At 42.3% G+C, this 24,289-nt stretch overlaps 1 protein-coding gene across 2 annotated transcripts in view; it reads right to left on the bottom strand.

Annotated features, from left to right (window-relative positions):
* Nucleotides 1-24,289, bottom strand: part of fbn2b (fibrillin 2b) — a 280,052-nt gene that overhangs the window by 144,359 nt on the left and 111,404 nt on the right. For both annotated transcript variants that reach the window (XM_072244683.1, XM_072244684.1), the window contains 2 exons: nt 19,060-19,257; nt 17,815-17,940 (listed from right to left, as the gene is read on the bottom strand). In XM_072244683.1, coding sequence (XP_072100784.1) covers nt 17,815-17,940; nt 19,060-19,257 — 324 coding nt within the window. The remainder of the gene's footprint in view (nt 1-17,814; nt 17,941-19,059; nt 19,258-24,289) is intronic.

Genomic DNA, 24,289 nt, shown 5'->3' with positions numbered 1-24,289 from the left:
GCCACTTTTTTGCCCATTCCCCTAAACTGTCTAAGTCTCTCCGCAGGCTCTCTGTTTCCTCAAAACTACCTGCTCCTCCACCTATCTTTGTATCATCGGCAAATTTAACCACAAATCCGTTAATACTGTGGTACAAATCATTGACATACATCGTAAAAAGCAGCAGTCCCAACACCGGCCCCTGTGGAACTCCACTGGTAACTGGCAGCCAGCCAGAATAGGATCCCTTTATTCCCACAACACATATCAAAGTTGCTGGTGAACGCAGCAGGCCAGGCAGCATCTCTAGGAAGAGGTACAGTCGACGTTTCAGGCCGAGACCCTTCGTCAGGACTAACCTCTTCCTAGAGATGCTGCCTGGCCTGCTGCGTTCCTCTTCCTAGAGATGCTGCCTGGCCTGCTGCATTCACCAGCAACTTTGATGTGTGTTGCTTGAATTTCCAGCATCTGCAGAATTCCCTGTGTTTGCACCTTTATTCCCACTCTCCGTTTTCTGCCAACCAGCCAATACTACGCCCATGTTAGTAACCTTCCTGTTATTCCATGGGCTCTTATCTTGCTAAGCAGCCTCATGTGTGGCACCTTGTCAAAGACCTTCTGAAAATCCAAGAACCACCTCTACTGCATCTCGTTTGTCTACCCTGCTTGTAATTTCCTCAAGGAATTGCAGTAGGTTTGTCAGGCAGGATTTCCTTTCAGGAAACCATGCTGGCTTTGGCCTATCTTGTCATGTGCCTCCAGGTACTACGTAATCTCATCTCAAACCATCAATTCCAACAACTTCCCAACCACTGATGTCAGGCTAACTGGTCTATAGTTTCCTTTCTGCTGCCTCCCACCCTCCTTAAATAGCGGAGTAACATTTGCAATTTTCCAGTCATCTGGTACAATGCCAGAATCTATCGATTCTTGATAGATCATCGTTAAAGCCTCCGCAATCTCTCCAGCTATTTCCTTCAGAACCTGAGGGTGCATTCCATCTGGTCCAGGAGGTTTATCCACCGTCAGACCATTAAGCTTCCTGAGCACCTTCTCAGTCGTAATTTTCACTGCACAAACTTCACTTCCCTGACACTCTTGAATGTCCAGTATACTGCAGATGTCTTCCACTGAGAAAACTGATGCAAAATATGCATTCAGTTCCTCTGCCATCTCTGCATCTCTCATTACAATATCTCCAGCGTCATTTTGTATTAGTCCTGTATCTATCCTCCACTCTCTTTTACCCTTTGTATACTTAAAAAAAGCTTTTAGTATCTTCTTTGATTTTGGTCATCAGCTTCCTTTCATAATTCATCTTTTCTTTCCTAATAACCTTCTTAGTTTCTTTCTGCAAGTTTTTAAAAGCTTCCCAATCTTCTATCTTCCCACTAGCTCTGGCTTCCTTGTATGCCCTCTCTTTTGCTTTTACTTTGGCTCTGACTTCACTTGGCATGCAGGGTAGTGTCCTTCTTCCCTTTGAAAATTTCTTCTTATTTGGAATATATCTGCCTTGCACTTCCCTCATTTTTCGCAGAAACTCCAGCCATTGTTGCTGTACTATCCTTCCTGCAAATGTCTCTTTCCAGTCAGCTTTGGCCAGTTCCTCTCTCATGCTATTGTAATTTCCTCTATTCCACTGAAATACCGACACATAGGATTTTGTTTTTTCTCTCTCAAGTTTCCATGTGAACTCGATCATATTGTGATCACTGTTCCCTAAGGGTCCCTTAACCTTACGCTCTCTTATCACCTCTGGATCATTGCACAACACCCAATCCAGCACAGCTGATCCCCTAGTGGGCTCAACAACAAGCTGTTCTAAAAAGCCATCCTTAGACATTCTACAAATTTTCTCTCTTGAGGTCCAGTACTGACTTGGTTTTCCCAATTCACTTTCATGTTAAAATCCCCAACTATTATCATGACATTGTCTTTCTGACATGCTTTTTCTATCTCCTGCTGTAATTTGTAATCCACATCCCGGCTGCTGTTTGGAGGCCTGTATATAACTGCCATTAGGGTCCTTTCACCCTTGCCATTTCTTAACTCAACCCATAGAAACTCTACACCTTGCAATCCAATGTCATCTCTTTCCAATGATTTAATATTATTTATTATACACAGAGCCACACTACCCCCTCTGTCTACTAACCTATCTTTCCGATACACTGTACATCCTTGGACGTTCAGCTCCCAATGGCAGCCATCCTTTAGCCAAGTTTCAGAGATGGCCACAACGTCATATTTGCCAATCTGTAGCTGAATTTCAAGATCCTCCATTTTATTCCTTATGCTGCGTGCATTCAAATATAACTCTTTCAGTCCAGTATTTGTTGCTTTCTGTTTTAACTGCATCACGCCTCTATTGCCCTGTAACTCATCCCACTGGCTGTGATTAAGCCTCATCTCCTGCCTGTTCTTTCTATAATCTCTGTTGCATGCTATCTTTGATTTATTTCTGTTTTCCCCTTCCTCAACCCTATCTCTCTGGTTCTCATTCCCCTGCCAAATTAGTTTAAACCCTCCCTAACAGCTCTATTAAATGTGCCTGCTAGGATATTGGACCCCCTGGGTTCAGGTGTAATCCGTCCTTTTTGTACAGGTCGTACCTCCGCCAGAAGAGGCCCCAGTGATCCAGGAATCTGAAGCCCTGCCCCTACACCAGTCTCTCAGCTACACATTAATACGCCTGATCATGCTATTCTTGCACTCGCTAGCACGTGGCACAGGCAGAAATCCTGAGGTTACTACCCTAGTGGTCCTGCTTTTCAGCTTCCTACCTCACTCACTGAATTCTCTCTTCAGGACCCGACATACATTGCAAAATTTATCACTGACATACATTGCAAAATTCATTGTTTTGCAGCAGTAGTACAGTGCAAGGTGTAAAAATTACTGTAGGTTACAAAATAAAGTAATAGTGCAAAACACGAGTAACAAGTAGTGTTCATGGGTTCACAGACTATTCAGAAATCTGATGACAGAGGGAAAGAAGCGGTCTCTGAAACATTGGGTTTGGGTATACATTTCCCTGATGGTAATAATGTGAAGATGGACTGCTTTAATGAATTGGTCCCAGGTTCGACCCTGAGTTGTTGACACCCAGGAACTTGAAGCTGCTCATCCTTTCCACCCTGACCCTTCAATGAGTACTGGTGTGTTTTCCCAATTTATTCTCCCCAAAGTCCACAACCAATTCCTTGATCTTGCTGTTGTTGAGTGTGAGGTTATTGTTGTGTCACCACTCAACCAATTGTTCTCTCTCTCTCTGGTACACCTCCTCATTGATATTTTGCCAAAAATAGTGGTGTCATCATCAGTGAATTTGTAGCTGGTATTTAAGCTGTGCCTACCTTCAGTCACGAGTGCAGAGTCTGGACCTTTGGCATTTGGCATGTCATCTAAAACTTTGATAAACTTTTATAGAAGCACAGCGGAGAGTATCCTGACTGACTGTACCACGCGTGGCCTGGTAAAGAAGCACCACAGCCAAAGAAAGGAAAAGACTATAAAAAGTGGTGGGTGCAGCCAAGTTCATCACAGGAAAAGCCCTCCCCACCATTGAGCATATCTACAAAGAGTACTGTCACAAGAAAAAGCAGCATCGATCATCAAGAATCCCCCCATCCAGGCCATGCTCTTTTCTTACTGCTACCATCAGGAATGAGGTAGATCCCACACTACTGGGTTCAGGAATAGTTATTACCCTTTAACCATCAGCCTCCTGAACCAGCATGGGCATCTTCATTCACCATGACACTGAAAAAAATCATTGAACGCAAGCTATGGACTCACTTTCAAAGACTCTACATCCCATGTTCTCAATATTATTTATGTATATCTGTAATTATTCTTTTTTGTATTTGCAGTTTGTCTTCTTTTGCAAATCGGCAGCTGTCAGTCTGTGTGTGTAGCTTGCTTTTCAGTGATTCTATTGTACTTCTGTGTTTTACTGGGAATGCCTGCAAGGAACTGAATCCCAGGGTAGTATTTGGTGATGTGTATGAACATAGGTAATATACTTACTTTGAACTCTAACCCATATCATCATGATAGATTTCATGGTAGTCTCTCTGACAGGTTGGTGCTCCAAATTTCAGATAACATTGGTTTGAAAGGAGGTGGCTCTTGATGTCCATGATGAGATAGCAAGACTGAAAGCCTCATGAATGTTAACAATTCCAGTATTTTGAGGAAGATACTGGGTCAATCTTGAGGTCAGAGCCAAGAATGAAGGGAGAGAAATGGGAAATGGTGGTGTTTATAGTTAAATTACTTCCTGTAATCTTTAGAGCTCAGTTCTCCCCGACACAATTGGCACAGGTACTGGTTACCTCAGAGCAAACCAGAGATGTAACAAGGATCAAAAGCTGTTATCAAGTCCTGCTAATATCAACTTCAGTCTTAACATAATGGACTTAGCAGAGGCTCCTTGAGCTCATTCCTATATCGAGCAAGGTTATTTGATCCTATACAGCATCCACATTGTGTTCCCCATATCACCTAAATCACCACACTCCTTTGATCTCAGTTTGGAATACATCTAATGACTGAGCACTCAGTGCATTCTAAGGTAGAGAGTTCCAAAGATATTCGTCCTTTGTGTAATTTATCTTTCCCTCATTCGTAAGTAGAAAACATTTTATCTTGAGACTATCCAAGATTCACACCTCAAGGAGCAGCCTTCTCAATACTTCCCTGATAATCTCTCTCAGAATCTTGTGTGTCTCGATGAGATTGCCTCTCACTCTACTAAACCTCAGGTGCTTTAGCTGATCTATTTGATCTTTGCTTACAGTACACTCTCATTCCAGGAATCAGTCACAGGGATCTGCATTGCACACTAATGGAAGATGCAGCATTTGCTCTTTGCCAAGATAACAATCAGCATGATTCACAGTAGATGTATGTGTTTGTGCATTGGATACCTGCGACTAATGGACGGTACTGTTGTTAATTATTTGCCCTGGGTACAAGTTCCAATGCTATAAAAATGACTTTTTTTGCTGGCAGATTGGCAAAATTAATGGATTCAGTGCTTGAGGCATAATTCCTAAACTCATCTTTGTACCAACAGACCTGGTGAGCCTGCACCCAGAACATTAGGTACAGGGCTGGTCTCCCTACTAAAATAGAAACATTTAGGATGGAGAAAGTACTTTGAAACTTTATCAGGTTAACTCCTGGGAGGCTGAGATGGGTAATGATCTTGTTGGAAGAATGTGAACAAAGCTGCAATGTTCTTTTCACATACTCTGAAGTCTGAGAAGAGATCAGATTTAAGCATAATAAGTTCTTATGGGGCCTGACTGGATAAATACTGTACAAGAATGATATCTCCATGGATGGGATGATTTCAAGTGGGCCCAATCGAATCAAGAAAGGAGGTTATACACAGGCTGGGGCGAGCAATTTAAAAAGGAGTGTTCACAGGCCTTCAGATTTTTCCAGCAGCCCAATCATGATTCATTAGCAAGGGCAAAGTAAGGTAGGGACAAGTAAAGTGGCTATTGTTGGACTTGCCATTGTGTGAGTGGGCCAGTGTTATAGTGGGGAGGCTTTGGCTAAAGAGGCTTGGGCAAGGTAAGTTTCTGGTAAGTTTCTTCTTCTGCATTCTTCATCAGTTAGTGCAGTGAGAACGGTGCCAGGGACTGTGTCGTGTTCCTTGTGTGAGATGTGGGGATCCAGCCTTCCGGATGTACTGAACAGCAGCTCCTCAGCTCAACACCAGCTCCATAGCAAAGAAAGCCCAGCAACCTCTCTACTTTCTGCGAAGGCTGAGAAAAGTCCAACTCCCACTCCCCACCCTCACCACATTCTACAGAGGTTGTATTGAGAGCATCCTGAGCAGCTGAACACTGCCTGGTTCAGAAATTGCACCATCTCGGATCGCAAGATCCTGCAGTGGATAGTGAGGTCAGCTGAGAAGATCATTGGGGTCTCTCTTCCCACCATTACAGACATTTACACCACACGCTGCATCGGTAAAGCAAACAGCATTATGAAGGACCCCATGCACCCCTCATACAAACTTTTCTCCTTCCTGCCATCTGGCAAAAGGCACCGACGCATTCGGGCTCTCATGACCAGACTATGTAACAGTTTCTTCCCCCAAGCCATCAGACTCCTCAATACCCAGAGCCTGGACTGAGACCAACCTACTGCCCTCTACTGTGCCTAACGTCTTGTACATTATTTATTGTAATGCCCACACTGTTTTCTGCACTTTATCCAGTCCTGGGTAGGTCTGCAGTATAGTGTAGTTTTTGTGTTGTTTCACGTAGTTCAGTGTAGATTTTGTATTGTTTCATGTAGCACCATGGTCCTGAAAAACGTGTCTCATTTTTACTGTGTACTGTACCAGCAGTTATGGTCGAAATGACAATAAAAAGTGACTTGACTTGACCAGATTAAGAAACTGGAGCTGCAGCTTGATGATGCTTGGCTCAGACAGGAAACTGAGGAGATTATAGGTAGGAGCTACAGGGAGCCAGTCACCCTTAAGTTGCAGGAGGCAGGTACCTGGGTGATTGTCAGGAGAGGGAAAGGAAATGGCAGCCAGGACTGAGTACCCCTGTGGTCTTTCCTCTCAACAATAAGTATATCGCTCTGGATACTGTTGAGGGGGACAATCTACCCCGGGGAGCCAAAGCAACCAGATGTCTGGCACTATGGCTCAGAAGGGAAGTGGGCTGAAGAGGACTGCAGTAGTGATAGGGCATTCCATAGTTAGGAGTAGACACAAGACCCTGTGGATGTGAAAGAGACACCTGGATGGTATGTTGCCTCCTGGGTGCCAGGGTAAAGGACGTTTTGGATTCTAAAGGTTGGGGGGGTGTGTGAACAGTCAGAAGTCTTCGTACGTATTGGCACCAATGGCATTGGTAGAAAAAGGGAGGAGGTCCTGAAGAGAGAATATAGGGAGCTAGTTAGAAAGTTGAAAAGCAGGACCTCCAGGGTAATAATCTTTGGATTGTTGCCTGTGCCACATGTCAGAGAGAGTAAGAATAGGACTATTTGACAGATGAATGTGTGGTTGAGGAACTGGTGCAGGGAGCAGGGCTTTAGATTTGCTGTAATTTGAGCTTCCTTATGGGTTTGTGAATGGTATTAATCTAGTATTTCTTCAGGATCTTAGCGACCCTTCCAGAAACTGTGGAAATATGCCATCCATAAACCTATAAAATAGTTCAAATCACAGCTTATGCGGGTCAAAGATGACCTGGGATTCAGGACGGCTGGTGTTTACAGGATTCCTTGTGAATGAGTAGCAGCCTACATATCAGCCAGATAGGATGCAGAGTGGAAACCAGCATCAAAGAGCACAGGAGGTTACCCAGAGAAACCAGCAGTAGCGCAAAGGCCATAGGAATGACTTTGATGACACAAAAATACTGTACCATGCCATTGGCTTTTGGGACCACCTGGTGAAGGAGGTCATTGAACTAAAACTAGAGAAAAAGAATTTTAACAAAGACAAAGGTCTCACTCCATGTAAGAACTGGAATTCAATTGTCAACAAGGTGAGAGAGTGGAAACCTGACTGGATGAGGACTAACCAATCAGGAGGGATGGACAACAGGGGCATAAATACCACCGGACTAGACATGCCCAGGGATCATCCCTGATGAAGATGGTAGAGTTTGTCATCAAAACATCAGTTAAAATCGATACCTATATCCGGCTAGACACCCGAGAAGAGTTTATCTGCATTGACAATGATCTTTCAAGAATCACTATGTTGTGGCATGGTTCTGGAGGACTGGAAAATTGCAAATGTCACTCCATTCTCCAAGAAGGAAGGAAGGCAGAAGAAAGGAAATTACAGGCCAGTTAGCCTGACTTCAGAGGTTGGGAAGATGTTGCAGATGATTGTTAAGGATGAGGTCTCAGGGTACTTGGAGGCACATGAAAAAATAGACCAAAGTCAGCATAGTTTCCTTAAGGGAAAATCTTGCCTGACAAATCTGTTGGAATTCTTTGAGGAAAATACAAGCAGGATAGACAAAGAGGAATTGGTGGATGTTGTGTACTTGGATTTTCAGAAGGCCTTTGACAACATGCCCTACAGGAGGCTGCTTAACAAGCCATGAGCCCATGGTAGTACAGGAAATATACAGTACTAACATAGATAATTGAATGGCTGATTGGCAAGTGGCAAAGTGTGGGAGTAAAGGCAGCCTTTTCTGGTTGGCTGCCGGTGACTAGGGCTGTTCTACAGTTGTCGATGTTGGCACCGACTCTTTTTATGTTATATGTCTGGAGTGGGAGGAACTAAAAATGGCACCAGATGTCCTTGTGGAGCTGAGTGACTTATTCCAGTTCATCCATGAAACAGTTAAATTTCTTGTCTTTTAATGCCTAATTTGTCTTTTCAAGATGGCTGGAGTTCTGTCAGAGTCAGTGATCTACAACTGCATTCAAACTGTGGTTCTTCATGGCGCTGGGTTTTTGCTCTTGGAACTCACCAAGCGGTCTATATTTCAGGATCTCCTGGTGTGGCTTGGAAGACATGTGGCTTCGTGGTGTAGCCCTGTCAACATCCCTATTCCTCGCCAGTGTTACCGACTGTAGCATCATGGGAGATTGTAACATTGAGACAGCAGTGTACGTGGCTATCGAAAGAAGGCACTCAAGGCGGGGGAACTCGAATAAGTGATGTTACATATTGTAATACTGAAAGTGAGCTGTTGGGCTCCTTCTCATTTGTTGCAAGAGCAACACCTCTCTCTCCCTCTTAGTGGGAGAGAGAAACTTTTTGATCTTCAACCAAGAGTTATAGTTCAGTATAAATTTCAGCCATAAAGGACTAAACAGAGGAGAAGTCATTTACTCATTAGCCAACTAAAACTTCCTTTCACCTTTCATCCATGTTTCCCTTGGCTATTTTGTGGCTGCACCCTGCTCAGTGCTGCCATTGCACATCACGTTATCATGGTTTTCCCCAGGACTGCTGAATGCTGGGCACCATTTCACTTGTGTGCCTAATTCTCACTTGACTATCTCTTGCCCTTGCCCAAACATCAAGTCCATTTAATACTTACACCTCCTACTCTCTGGTGCCAATTCCTCTCAAATATAGTACTAACTTCCTCTCTCTATCAACTTCCACTTTCTAGTCACACGTTATACTTCGTTTATCATTCCATCCACTCTTAATCAAAGAGTGAAACAGCCTCAGTATTTAACACTCCTTAAACTGCTGGAGAAAACAACACAAGGGAAAGTGGTTTTTTCATTGTAATTCCTAATAAGACATTATCTCTATTCCAGTCTTATTTTTTGTCTTTTCGAGAGTTGTTTCAATTGATTGCTGAATTGCAAAGGATGGCAACCAACTCTGACTGCTTAAGAGAAGCCTCAACCTGTATCACTGACAGAGGTCCTTGGATTGCCAAATGATCAGTGCATGACAAGTAAGGGAGGGTAAGTAAACTTGAGGTATACTTTTGTTAATAAACTAGTTGGGTCAACAGAATTAAAATACACGATGCCTGACTGATCATGACATTACATTTAGTTGAAGATCCTACTTTCAATGTGTGAATGATGATTACCAGTTTTTGAGGCAGTGTTGCATCCATAAAGTAGTTTCAAAGACTCCTTTTGTCAGGGCACAATCTGAATGTATGTAAAAAAAAATATTAAATCCACCCTATTATGCTTCCCAAGACTGAAAACTCAAGATTCACATCAACTTACAAGGCAACAGGCTGAACAGCACTTCCGGCAATTAGGTGAAGAGAGGGTTAGGAGTTTTTCCTTTAGTATATCTCACTGGAACTTCTACATCCTCTTGAAAATACAATAAACCAGGGGTTCCCAACCTGGGGTCTACAGACCCCTTGGTTAATGGTAGGGGTCCATGGAATAAAAATGGTTGGGAACCCCTGCCTTAAACCCTTCCCCAGTGAAAGTAAAAAGGAACATATTCAACATATTAAAGAGGATAGAAATAAAAGTTAGTTATTTTCCCTCATGATCCTGTTGCATTTCTCGATCCTGGCTAGTGCGTATCACATGTACATTTACCCTCCCTTTACTCCTCAAGCCAAGCCTCATTACTTAAATATCTATTCATCTTAGGTTTAAAGATTTTTATTTGATCAAGAATCTGCAGCTTTTTGGGGATATAGTTCTTGGTTTGCACTGCTTTGGGAGGAAAAGGTCCTTCTTAAATTGACTGGCATGGCTTTGAAATGAATACTGTTCTCCCTTGTACACTATTCCCCAGTGGAGGAAATTGGTCCTCCATATCTGCTCCATTAAATGTTTTTATAATTTTAAACATGTCGATTAGATCATCTCTCAACCATCTAAACTTCAGGGAACACAAGGTAGAATCAGAATCAGATTTGATACCACTGGCATATGTCATGAAATTTATTGTTTTGCAGCAGCAGCAGTACATTGCAATACATAGAAACATACACTATAAGTTACAATAATTACAGCATATAGGAAAAAAATAAAATAAGTAAGTAGTGCAAAAAAAAGAGGGAAAAATACTGAGGAAGTCTTCATGGGTACATTGTCCATTCGTAGCATCTGATGGCAGAGGGGAAGAAGCTGTTCCTGAAACATTGAGTGTGTGTCTTCAGGCTCCTGTCCCTCCTCCTTGATGGAAGCAATGGGAAGAGGGCATGTCCTAGGAGACTGAGCTCCTTAATGACGGATGCCTTTTTGAGGTATCACCTTTTGAAAGTGCCCTGGATGCTGGGGAGGCTAGTGTCCATGATGGAGCCAGTTAAGTTTACAACTTTCTGTAGCTTCAGTGATTCAGGAACAGTTTCTTACCCCCGCCATCCAATTCCTAAGTGGACGTTGAACCCTTGGACATTACCTCACTTTTGTAATATATATTATTACTGTTTTTTGCAAGATTTTAATCTATTCAATAAAGGTATACTGTAATTGATTTACTTACGTATTATTTTTTCTCTTCTATATTACGTATTGCATTGAACTGCTGCTGCTAAGTTAACAAATTTCATGTCACATGCCGGTGATAATAAACCTGATTCTGATTCCGAATTTTTTCCACCCTGTGCAGTGGCTCCTCCGTACCAGATGGTGATGAAACCCATTAGAATGCTCTCCACGGTACATGCATAAAAATTTGTGAGTGTCTTTGGTGACAGATCAATTTTCCTCCAACTCCGAATGAAATATAGCCACCGTTGTGCCTTTTTTGTAATTGCATCAATATGTTGGGCACAGGATAAATCCTCAGAGATGTTGGCACCCAGGAACTTGAAAATGCTCACCCTTCCAATTCTGATTCCTTGATAAGGAATGTGTGTTTTCCCTCAACTTACCCTTCCTGAAGTCCACAATCAATTCTTTGGCCTTACTGATGTTGTTGGTGTGACACCACTCAACCAGCTGATCTAGCTCACTCCTGTATGCCTCCTTGTTACCATCTGAAATTCTGCCAACTATAGTTGTGTAGTCAGCAAATTTATAGATGGTGTTTGAACTGTGCCTAGCCACATAGTCGTGGGTGTAGAGGAGGTAGAGCAGTGGGCTAAGCACGCATCCTAGAGGTATGCCAGTGTTGATTGTCAGCGAAGAGGAGATGCTGTCGGCACAGACTGTGGTCTCCCACTGAGGAGGTCAAGGATTCAGTTGTAGAGGGAGGTATAGAGGCGCAGGTTTTGCAGCTTTTTGCTTAGAACTGAGAGTTGAAAGATGACTTGGAGTCAATAAACAGTAACCTGACATAAGTATTGCCATTGTCCAGGTGATCCAAGGCTGAGTGGAGAGCCAGTGAGTCTGCATCCGCAGTAGACCTACTGTGGAGATAGGCAAATTGCAGTAGGTCCAAGTCCTTGCTTAGGCAGGAGTTGATCTTGGGCACGACCAACTTCTCAAAGCACGTCAGCACAGAAAAAGTGAATGCCACAGGATGATAGTCATTGAGGCAGCTCACCCTGCTCTTCTTGGCCACTGGCATGATTGTCACCCTTGTGAAGCAGATGGGAAGCTCTAACTGTAGCAGTGAGAGTTTAAAGATGTCCTTGAACTATCCCACCAACTGGTTGACACAAGTTTTCGAAGTCATACCAGCTACACTATCAGATCCTGACGCCTTCCAAGGGTTCACCCTCTTGAGAGATGTTCTGATGTTGGTCTCCAAGGCAGAGATCACAGAGTCACCGGATTCTGCATGGATTCACATAGATGTAGTTTTATTTTCCATTTCAAAGGCATTGAGCTCATCTGGGAGTGAAGCATCACTGTTGTTCATGACATTAGGCTTCACTTTGTAGGAAGTAACAAGTGAAAACTTGTCATCAGAATTTAACCTTTCAAACCCTGGAATCATGCCGACTGGTCTGTTCAGTACCTCTTCCATGGCCAATATATCCTTTCAGATGTTTGGCATTAGGACTGATTACAACACACCAAATAGGTCTGACCACAACTCTGAACTATTTCTACAATTCTATTAATTTTAACATTCAGCTTTCCCGTGAAAACATTTTACTCTTCAAACCTTTGTCACAAAGACTTGAGGTGAACATGTAATGATGCAACAACTGTCCCAGAATTGCTTCTATGTGCTTTAAGCGTTTATGCATTTGAACATATTTTGAATATTGCTTTAATCTTGGGAAAGAGCAGTTGTGATCATCCAAATCCAACTCTAAATGGTGAACACTAGATATAATTTGTAAAATTATACATATTTATTCCTCACAGTAATTGTGTTTTAATCAAGCATTTGCAATACAAACATTTTTAATCAGGGCTTTAAAAATATTTTGTTTCTCACAGTATCGCATGCCTGATTCATCTGTTCTTGGTTTTGACGTAATTCTTGATCAAATGCCAAAAATGCACAATTATTTTCCCTGATCATTTAGCTACATTGGAACCGATTTCAATTATCTCTTTGCTTGCTTGCCAGAACCTGGTCTATACAGATATCATCACTAATCACAGCCAACACAAACATTATCGCATTCCATCTATTGTCCCCTAACAGAATTTACTTAATGTGAAACCCCCATCCTCTTCCATCCCCCACTCAACCAACATTATCCCTTACATTTTAAAAGTTGTTAGTAATTCTCAGCACTTTGGCTCCAGTCTACCAACTTTTGTGGATGCTATTTCTCACCCAGATTCATTTTTCTGCTATTAATAATGTTCACAAATAGCCCCAATTAATAGCTTGCTTTGTTTACTCTCACACTATCATGCCGAGCTGAGCTGGGTTTCCCACATGCTGCTACCTGAAGTGACCTTGAGAAATATTCAAAGGACAGATTCATTTTGATCTATATTTTCAGAAATTTCAGAAGCAATCTGGTAAACTTCTCTGCTCTTGTCTAGCTTATGTCCTACCAACAACCAGCTGATAAATCACAACTGCTCTCTTGACAGAGGGAAATATATCATGCCTCAAAGCATTTCATACGAATAAATTATTATTGATGTGCTGGCAACATTACCTGAAGAAATGTGTCAGAACCAATCTGTGCACATCAAGGCATCTCAAACTTTAATGAGATGAATGACCACATCAATGTAGCATAAAGGAGGGGATTTGGCCATGGCATGGTCTGGATTATGTGCTCGGCTCAGACAGGTGTTAAACCTAGTGTTCTGCAGAGATGTTACCAACTGAGCCATTCTCACATGTAACAGCGAAAGTTAGGATGTGTGAATCATTATCGTGGAAAAAACTGTCCTGAAAACAACTGTTGCCACAATAAAGAAGTTGGCCATTGTCTTGGCCAGGTGATTACATCATTTCTCCTAGCATCTTGGCACTGCGGTGATATTCACCAGAAAGTTAGTTACACACTGAATTACTACAGAATTATGGGACATTGTTATGTATAACAATATGCAGCCACCCAGTAAGCTCAGTTCACGTTAGCGATTTGTGAGTGGCTGAAAGCTGGGTGAAGGGTTGGCAGGCCAACTGACCTCTAGTGGCCTCTTCACATGAGTGAAAAGCTGCTCTCCCTGCCCTCCGGTTGTCCATGAGGACACGTCGGCCAGTTGACAGGTACAAAACATTTCATTGTTGTTCTCAGTTTACCTCACCTATTCCTTTCCCCTCCTCTTCCCTTGTGTAGGGGGAGGGAGGGATGAACCATATCAGAGTGATGGCAAGAATGAGGTATGTGGCTGTTTGATAGTGCGGTGAATCGACTGGGCCTCCTATGCCCATGTGGCACTCTCTGGCTGAGTGGATTTCAGAGTGTGTATTTTTTTTTGTCTCAGGTGGGTCCGGTTTGACACTCCTGCACTGCAAGTTGCTCAGTGTGATTAACACGACTTGCTGAAGATGTTTAATCATACTAGTCCACCGTCATTCTTGTTCTGCACATATGTCACAAAAGCTAGAGGCAGGTTCAATTACAATGTTTAAAAGATGCTAGGAGAGGGACATGGGCCAAATGGTACTAGCTTAGATGAGCACTGTGGTCAGTATAAACCAGTTGGGCTGAGAGGCCTATTTCCAACCAGTATGGCTCTCTTGCTCTGTACTACGATCAGAATTCTTTCATTACTATTTTTTATGCTGCCTTTTAAGTCCTTTGCCAAAAACCAATATCTTAAGGGAATTACTTTTTAAAAGATGGTATTCTTGCTGTTTCTCCTTTCTCCCCCCATTTCTGAGACACATACAATTTTGTATTCTTAACATGTGGTCCATAATTTTCATTATCTCCAGGAATTTTCCCTTATTCTATTTAGCTTTCAGTATCCTATACTGAGTGTCCAATACGATGCTTTTTTTTTTGGGTTGTTCTCTCCTCCCCAACTGGTGGCCTCCCATTCTCCAAATCCAAATTTTCTGGCAGCCCACCATGCCCTTGAAGTTCCCCAAATTTCTCCCTGGGTCTTAGATTTCCCACCCATCCCTCTTTGAAAATGAATGCCAGTGAACGTGTGCGGGGTCAGACACTGGCAGTAAAGCTCTGAAATAGCAATGGGAGCCTAGCAATAGGGTAACAATGATGGTGGGCTTGTGAAGGATGAGTCAGCTTCAATAAGTGGTTTAAAAGGGCAAGTAGACATCTACCTTTGCATGCTCTCACAGTGAAGGAGCTCAATGACATCAAATATACACCTTTAATTTCTGTAAAAAAAAACAGGTCAAGGGGACCAACATTATGTTTGGTATGAGTATTAATGTGGCTGGGATGCAAGCTGTGCATAAAATGCCTCCTACCTCTTCCAGCTAGATAGCAATTAGTGTCTAGTGTCTATCAGAATCTATTAATATCCCATGGTTAAAATGGAGACCAATTGTTGTTTATCCTCTCCGTGTCTTGTGGCGTATGAGCAGCCTTGCTGTTTCTTTAGCATTTTGTCTGTTTTTTTATAAGCACAATGCTCAGCTCTGCACGGATGGAAAGCATGCAAGGCGCTGGCTGGATTCAGACCCTTGAAGTCCAGAGCTGATCCACTACGCCTCTGGCCAGCACAATATTGGAGACCAAATAAAGAACATTACGTTCCTCATGATGAAGAGGAGCCAACGAGCCTCTGCCTCAGACCACCTTATTTATATTAATTGGGGATTCCTTGCCTTTGTAAAACTAACTAGACAAGACTATATGTAAAATAAATCAACAATTCTTAAGCTTGATAAAAACATTGTTTTTCTAGCGACTTAAAAAATACTGGGCCAGTAGCTGTAAGCCAGTTGTCGGCTGAGCAGTTTGGAATTCAAACGCGAATTCAAAGCATTTTTTGTTACTGCAACCAAATTAAACTAGTTAAAAAGGGGGGGGGGGGAAATACAAGTGTGTTTCTCAATCATAAGCAGATGATAGACTATTTGTTCTGTTGTTCATTCCCCAAAGAAAGGATTTAATTTCAGTTTAATAACGCAAGCAATTTGAATAAATGGCTGTTGGCAGATTTTAGCCAGCTGTCAAGATTCCAGTCCATGTAATTATCAATTTAAGTTATAAAGAGATACTAGATAATGATTGCTATCTAGCTGGAAGTAGTAGGAAGACAAATTAATATGTAAGGAGGGTATAACTTTAATCAACTGTCATTATGTCAGAACCTTTGTTAAATAACATTTTAAAGGCAATAATAATCAACATGGACCATGGATCCTGCATTGAATGACCAGGTCTGGAATCCCAAATTGACTGGACTAATAATTCTAATTGTAATAAAGCCACTATAAAAAAGCCAATAATTATACACTTTATGAATCCCTTTGCAAATAGGCCAATAAATTCTTCATTACATGACTAGATTCTTGTTTAGTTAGCACATCAAATGGAATAGTTCAGACATTGCATATGCACACAGCATACGTGAATACGTTTTTCCCTTGGTAAATGATCCTGAGAGGCATTTTCCCTTTATTATAAAGTAGGAGGGTGTGGGCGTTTCAATCAGGAACAGCAGCTTGAACCAAGATCCAACTGAGTAAGGAAAATGCTCACTTATGTTTCGAAATCCAATTGATGAGATATCCAAATGGCTATCCACAAACAAACTGCAAGTGGGGTGGGAGGGAGGTGGGTAGCGGGTGGGGAAAAGCCTCATTGAAAGCTGTCCCGTTTATATAATTTAGCCAATTTCCATTCTCACTTCTGTCTTAATCTGACTCCAAGGAAATAGGAATTATCTTGCTGACATCTTTGATTAGGTGAATAACACATTTTCATTGTTGCATCACGAGATCAAAGAAGAGGCCAGAGGTGGGGATGAAGTCATTGACCAGACTGAGGGTGTAGATCAGTGAAGTGGGGCTGGAGAAGATTTGGTGACAAGATCAGGGTCAAGTTATCCAAAAGGTGTGTGAAGACTGGGACCCACCCCCCCACCCCCCACCATCATAGGCCTTGGCTGATAGGGGTGGTAGGGTTTGAGAGCTTTGGCTGATAAGGGTTCAGGAAGATTCAAGTGTCATGCAGAGGGAGATCAGAGTTCTGCGGTAAGGTAGCAAATACAATCTATTTCTATGAGGAATAAAGGGAAAATATGGGACTTAGTTTTAGAGGGTCCCAATGCAGCTTTGTGCTCAGAAGACAAATTGTCTTGGGCTTGCTCGGTAACAGTTGCTCCCTACATGCTGGGGCAAAGATGGTCTCCCCTGCATAATTAATCAAGAAATTGTTCCACTGCACACAGGGGAATGACAATTGGAGTCAAATTTCTGTAGTGGACCAAGTCACCATGGAAATAGTCAAAAATCACATTCTACTCCGGAAATAATCAAAAATAAAATCTGAGTCTTGTAGAAGATAAAAGCTTCTGTTACAAGCTGGTGCCCTTAAAGTGGTGTATCACACACCTTTCACATGCAGATAAGAAATGAAAAATATTCTAAACCATAAATAAGCAGTGAAGAACCAAAATCTCAGGCACACATTTACAACACACACTGTAAATGGTTATCACATCTGCCAAAGAAAACAGTTCGGCTTCATGTCATTGTTCAAGCAGAAGAATGTCTGGGCTTCCCTTGCTGAACAAAAGCTGGAGAATTTCTAAATGTCAGTCATCTTTTCTCCACACTGATTTATAATTAATCTGTGTATACTGGCACTGTAATCATACTGCCTCTGATTGCAAATTTGTTCACACTTCTGAATGGAACTTCAATCCAAATACTCTTGTATTCAAAACGGCTTTGTAACTTGACCAAGCCTGCATTAAGACTGGAGTATAAATGAATGGATAACACAAAAAAATGTCTGATATAACGTGGTAGGGATTGAGAGCACCAAACAGATGTATGTCCTAACCACGTGCATCAGGGACAGGAATAACATCTGCATGGTGCTACTACAGACTGAAACGGCAGAAAGAACAAGCCTGTTACAACACATTTACCTTCACATTTCTGGTTGTTCTCATTCTGTTTGTGTCCAGCAGGACATTTGCATTCATAGGATCCCACCGTGTTGATGCAGTTTCCTCCCTGGCACAGACCTGGGATTGCCTGACATTCATCCACATCTGCCAAAGAAAACATCAGTTTCATACCATTGCTCAACCAGAAGAATGCCTGAGCTTCCCTTGCTGAATACAACCCGCAGACTCTCTGAATGACAGTCATTTTTCCCCACTTACTCTCATACACTGGCTTTGTATTCACTCTGCTTGTGGGTCAAGCAGTAGAAAAGTTTTTGCCGGCATTAATTACATCAGCTGATTGGCCTGGTACTAGGCACTTAACCAAGGGAGACAGGGATGACACTGAAGAGGATAAGTGAATTCACGCAAAGGTGGGATTGATGATAGATTTGGGAGTTGGAAATTAATTGTCACTGAGAATAGACTGATGGATCATCAATGGATATGGATAATAGGTTTGAGTAGGAGGTTACTGAAAAGTCTAGGAACTGAAGGGAGAATGGGATCTGGCTGAACAGACTTATAACTAAACTGTGGAACTCCATGGGAAATGAGAAACCAACATATATAACAACCTTTAAGGACATTATCATCTGCTCTGAGACCACTAAGGATGAGGTAAGGGTCAAAGTGACAGGACAGGGTGATCAGGACAGTCCTATACCCACTGCTGCCTCCCAATGCTATTTCAATAGGGAGGCAGGCAGCCAGTGGAGGAGTCAGTAGTGGATTAGTGCGGGGACAGTAAAGAGACAGTCAGTGGGGGCAGAGGTTATAGGATCCATCATTTGCCCTGCTTCATCCTAAATACACTAACCCTCTTCAGTATGATCCCCATTTTCCTTGAGTATATCTGTGCTTCAGCAGAAGCTTTCCATTTGCCCAACACCAACGTCTGGTCCCTGGCCATTTTGTATATTGGAGATCTGTTCGCACCTAGCCAGCTTTAAACATCCTCCCCAGAATGGTTTGAGAAAGGGACATTGTATTTGCAGAAGTAAAGTAGGAATTACTAGAACTTATGTGTGGCACCACCTCAGTCCTTCACAGCAAGAATCTCTGTGTTGACAAGGCCTCTGTGTCATGAAACTATGGCCAAAACATGTTTTCTCCACAAAAAAATGACATGTATGTGTGGCATCTTTTCATTTTGAAAGGTGGTCTTCCTAGATCTTCTTAAGAACTGTATTGGTAATTTCAATAACTATTGTAACCACTCACCTTGACAGGCACCACTTCGAATATTGGGGATGAAACCACGGCGACAGGGATGAGGCTGTGCAGGGCACATCTCACAAGGATGGCCCCAAGCTCGACCAATGGTGGCACAGCAGAGAGTCTTGGTGCAGACAATGCCACTTAGCTGTCCTTGGCACATTTGGTTATTGACCTGTGTGAAGCATGGTCCAGTTCGGTAATCTGCGGAGAAGAACAAAGCCAATGGAAATGCTGCCAAGTTTCAAACATGGGACACTGAGCAGTGAGACAAGGCACTGCAGATCACCAATGCTACTGACTCAGTCAGTCATGGGTCCCCACCAGGTTTATAACTCTTCTGTATAAAATACTGTGGCACTCATCTTCTAGGTTGTTGTTGACCTTAACTTTAACATCCTCCACATCCATCAGGAAGTCATAAGTGTCCATTATGGACTTGCCTATTACAATGGCATGTCATGATTTCCTGACATGCACAACTAGAGATGAAGCACTCAGTAGAAATGTTAAGCCCTGATGAAGGGTCTCTGCCCTAAATGTCTCCATTGATGCTGCCTGACTTGCTGAGTTACGCCAGCAATTTGTGTGTGCTGCAATATAAGCTCAATAGGCTCTTCAAACTGCACCTTTCAAATATTCTGTATTGAGTGAGGCTTCTTTAATCAAGCTCTGTACTGGTAACGAGAATGAAGTACTTCTCCCCATGCCAGCTGAGAAGTAAGAGGACGGGTGGAGCCAATACTTACATGGATTGTTAATCTGTAACAGAGACCCATAAGTATGCCCTCATAACAGGACATCTCATGACAGAGAAATTTACAGACATTAAAAAACAAAATGCACTGCCCTGTGGCGGCCATCTGTATCTCTTCCCCTTGTATTGGAATGTTAGGATTAGGATAGTTTCAGCACTAACCACAAGCTGTCAGAGGAAGGATACAAACCCTCAAATTGGAGTTACCAGATGTAGATGGTCTCTGTGGCTTCCTCAAACTGAGAGTAATATCAGAATGCTGAGGCAAAAAGAAAGTTGCTTGTTCTACAAGAGCCAGAATCAGTTGATGATACAAGGACATACTTTATGACTTTCTCAAGAAGCATATACCCTGTAGAATAGCCTAAATAGACAGTTTTGTGATACCAGCAGCTGAATGTTTGGCACATTTCCAGTGTATTAATCTGTGTTAAAATATTAACATGACAGATATGATCAGTGTAACACTGGACAGTCACTTTTGGGTTCTAGCTCTGTTAATACCAAAAATATAATTGGCACACCGACAGGGAAAATTGAATAAATGTTACGAAGTGGTCTTGTTCGCTTTTTGATTGCTTCACAGACTTCATACCTGGAGAAGATTTATCATGAAGGTTAGGTTCTAAATTATTAATGTACCTCAATGGAAATTTTATATATGAATGCGATATAGCAAACTCATTTACTTCAGGTGAGCTCTATAACCCAGACAGATTCACAATCAATTAACTGAACAAAACGTTTCTTTAAATATTCCCAGATATTCCCCTATACTTCATTGAAAGGAAATAACTGGGGGACAAACCCTTGAACATGTCAATAAAAAGCAAACAGGCAAACTCGGCATGCACACTCGGAGGCGCGTGGACCACCTTACTTTCTCACACCAGCACATTTTCACATACACTAAAAAATGTTACACATGCACACATATGAATGTTGCAAACACATAATTGCATATACACATGTTTTGCACACACATGCTCACAGATACACAAACTTTGAAATCAGCATTGCTTTCATTCAAGAATATAATTAACAGCAGGATGCCTGGACTTTCTTGTTTAATGGCCTGCTTTATAAAGCATTATCACCTCGTAAATAGAACAGAATCTCCACTTGCTGGATCTTGTTCTGCCTTTAGACAGGAGGATTATTTTCCTCAATAAAGTACTTGAATCCTGTTTATACCCAGCTGACTTCACAGCCTCTGTACCAATTGACAGATGTCTGCACCTGAGCTGTAGTTTGACAGCCACAAATCTGTACTTCAGCTTCTGATTTAAAAAAAATGCAAACTTAGATTTTAGATTGACTAATGAAATCTACACTGCAGACTGCCAGAGAACAAAACTATCAGATACTGGTCAGGCTGCTGGAGCTGTGTTTGCATAGAACCCCCTCCAGCCACCTAGTGAATGTGAATCAGGGCTATGTATCTCAGGCACTTGTGGAGCTGGACCCAACACACTTGGAACAGGGCTTGGGCAGGTGTCGGTGCCAGACAGCGGATTGATGCTCTTGGGTTTGAGAAAGCAAGATCAAAAACAGCAGCCAGCTGATTCAACAGTGTCACCACAGGCGAGCTGCTTATGTTGGAATTAGAAGTAGGTGAAGATGCAGCCACAAAGCTGGAGAACAGGAGGTGAACGAGGTAGGATAGAGTGGTCAGCCACTTCAAGAAGGTGTGGAATATAAACCCTAAGTGTGATCAGAGTTGAGGATCTAATGGGTATGAACACACTACGTATGAAAGATGAGAATGCCAAATTGAAGAGCAGAGGGAGGCAGGTTACTAGCGGATGTAAATCCTGGAATGAGGATCCAAAGTCATAGGGGATGAGGACACAACTGTGTTGGGATGAGGCCAAAGGTGGAGTTGAAATCTATCCTGCATTAACAAGATCACTTTCACTCCGTAATGATAGGGAACTGGGGAACTCTTTTGTACACCAACTTCCCCTCCCCACTTATGGTGAAATTCACACTTAGGAACCAAGCAGGAGAAAAGCCATATTAACACCTGTCAACAATTGCAAACTCCTTATTTGGAAAATTTCGGTCCTGGAATGCAATTCCCTGAAGTCTTGCTGCGCCTCTGTGTGGGATGTGGGACATCTGGAATGCATCAATAGTCTGGAATCCTAGAAGTTTGCTCCCCAGAGCTAGGGGCTACAAAACACACAGATGTCTTACTCTTTCTCAGGAACAGCCACCTTGGACTGCAGATATTTATTTATTCTGCTTAAAGGGATCCTGACTCAAATTCCTACAGTGATTGAAAGAATTGGGCCACCAAATTTTATTAAAGCACATATGGGTTCTCTGCTTATCAAATGTCTTAGAACAACACAAATGTAGTGATCATTGCTGATATGCTGACAGATTCTATTTCTGTGCTACCATTCACTTGTAGTTAAAAATGGCAAAATAAAGCAACAGTAACATCATCCGTATCTTTTTTGAGAATGGAGAATAGTTTTCCTAGTATCCATCACATTTGTGTACCTTTCCCACTCGCATATAACTTTGTACATAAATTCTTATCTCAATTTTCAATGTACAACATCCAAGCTCTCAAATTCTTTCTCTATTTCTCCTCCTTAAGTTACTCCTTGAAACCTATCTGTTAGACAGATCTATTTGCCACCTTTACCAATATCTCATGAGAGACAGACACTATATAAATAAATTAAACTTGTTTTTGCTATGCTGTTGTGTAATTACAATTCCATGCCTCAAAGCTGATGTGACATTTAGCAGATTAGAACTAGCTGTTTTCGGTTAAGGATTCAAGGCGGTTTTGATGCCGTAATTCAGTTTCCACCCGTACAGAGCAGAGTGATAGTGATGCATGTTGAACAGTGCTGGTTTTGCTCAGGCTTGTCGGATGACAAGTCACATCATAAGCTCGAAGAAGTGTCAGTGCCTGAATGGAGACTCCGCTTTATTAAACCTATAACATTGGATAGATCCTGACAAAATCACAATGCAATCACAACATGAACACACTATTCGGCCTCTCATAAAGCAACACATAAATTGTCACTTTCAAACGAATCCATCCCACCCATACCCCTCCCTCTCCAAGCACTTTCGCCTCTGCCTTCACCACCTCAATTCCTTTCTCTTCTATCAGATTCTATCAGATTTTCAGTGTTATCATCTCGAGTTCTCACCTCCCAGTGGGAATGACATTATTCCCACTCTCTCCTCACCCCGTCAATTAAACTGCCATTGTTGGCATGGCGTACTTGACAACTCCAAAAAACACTCTGTTACTTTCATCTTCCAAAGTACTTCCAGAACAAACCATAGTAAAAACCCTGATCTTTCACTGACAGGAATAAGAGCATAAGACATAGGAGAAGAATTAGGCAATTTGGCCCATTGAGTCTGCTCCTTCATTCCATCATGGCTGATTTATTATTCTCCTGCCATCTCCCCATAAACTTTGACATCCTCACTAATTAAGAACCCATCAACCTCTGTTTTAAATATATCCAATGACTTGGCCTCCACAGTCCTCTGTGGCAATGAATTCCACAGATTCACCACCCTTTGGCTAAAGAAATTCCTCCTCATCTCTGTCCTAAAAGGATATCTTTCTATTCTGAGGCTGTGCTCTCTTGGCCCTAAACTCCTCAAATATGGAAACATTCTCTCCACGTCCACTCTATCTAGGCCTTTCAATATTCAATAATCTCCCCCATTCTTCCAAACTCCAGCGACTGTGCCTGTGCCTTTATTTCTTCTAGCAAAGTGTATGATCATACATTTCCCTACGCTATATTCCAGCTGACACTTTGCCCATCCTTCTAGAGTACTGTGCTAAAGTCTTAGGCGCATATATATAGCTAGGGCACCGAAGACTTTTGCACAGTACTGCATCTCAACGTGGAGCAGAGAGGAAGTTTGTAAATCTGGATTTTAGCAAAGGATGTCAGGAATGGCAAGGGTGGAGCACCAGAGGGAGGGGTGTGGAACAAGTGGCAGAGGAGCGGACAAACCCAGCCCTGAGACAGCAGGAACGGCCATTTGATTCCAAACAATTTGTTTATTGACCATTACAGAATGTCTCTCTGGTGCTTCCACTCCCTCACTCTGCCTTCCCTTTTTCCCAGCCATAACTCCCCTCTCCCTGCCCCTTTCTCACTCTTAGTCCGCAATAGAGACCCATATCAGAATCAGCTTTATCCTTACTCATGTATGTCATGAAATTTGTGTTTTACTTTGTTGTGGCAGCAGTACTGAGCCATACATAGAATGACTACAGTACTGTACAAAAGCCTTAGGCACCCTAGCTATCTATATGTCTACCTATCTGTGTGTGTGTGTGTGTGTGTGTGTGTGTGTGTGTGTGTGTGTGTCTAAGACCTTTGCACTGTAATCTAAGTCCTTCTGCAAACTTCCTGCTTTCTCAACACCATCTGCCCCTCCACCTATCTTTGTATCATCTGCAAACTTGGCTGCAAA

This window comes from Mobula birostris, chromosome 26 (assembly GCF_030028105.1).
Source record: "Mobula birostris isolate sMobBir1 chromosome 26, sMobBir1.hap1, whole genome shotgun sequence".
NCBI classification, from domain to species: Eukaryota; Metazoa; Chordata; class Chondrichthyes; order Myliobatiformes; family Myliobatidae; genus Mobula; species Mobula birostris.
This window is presented reverse-complemented; position numbering and strand designations above follow the sequence as displayed.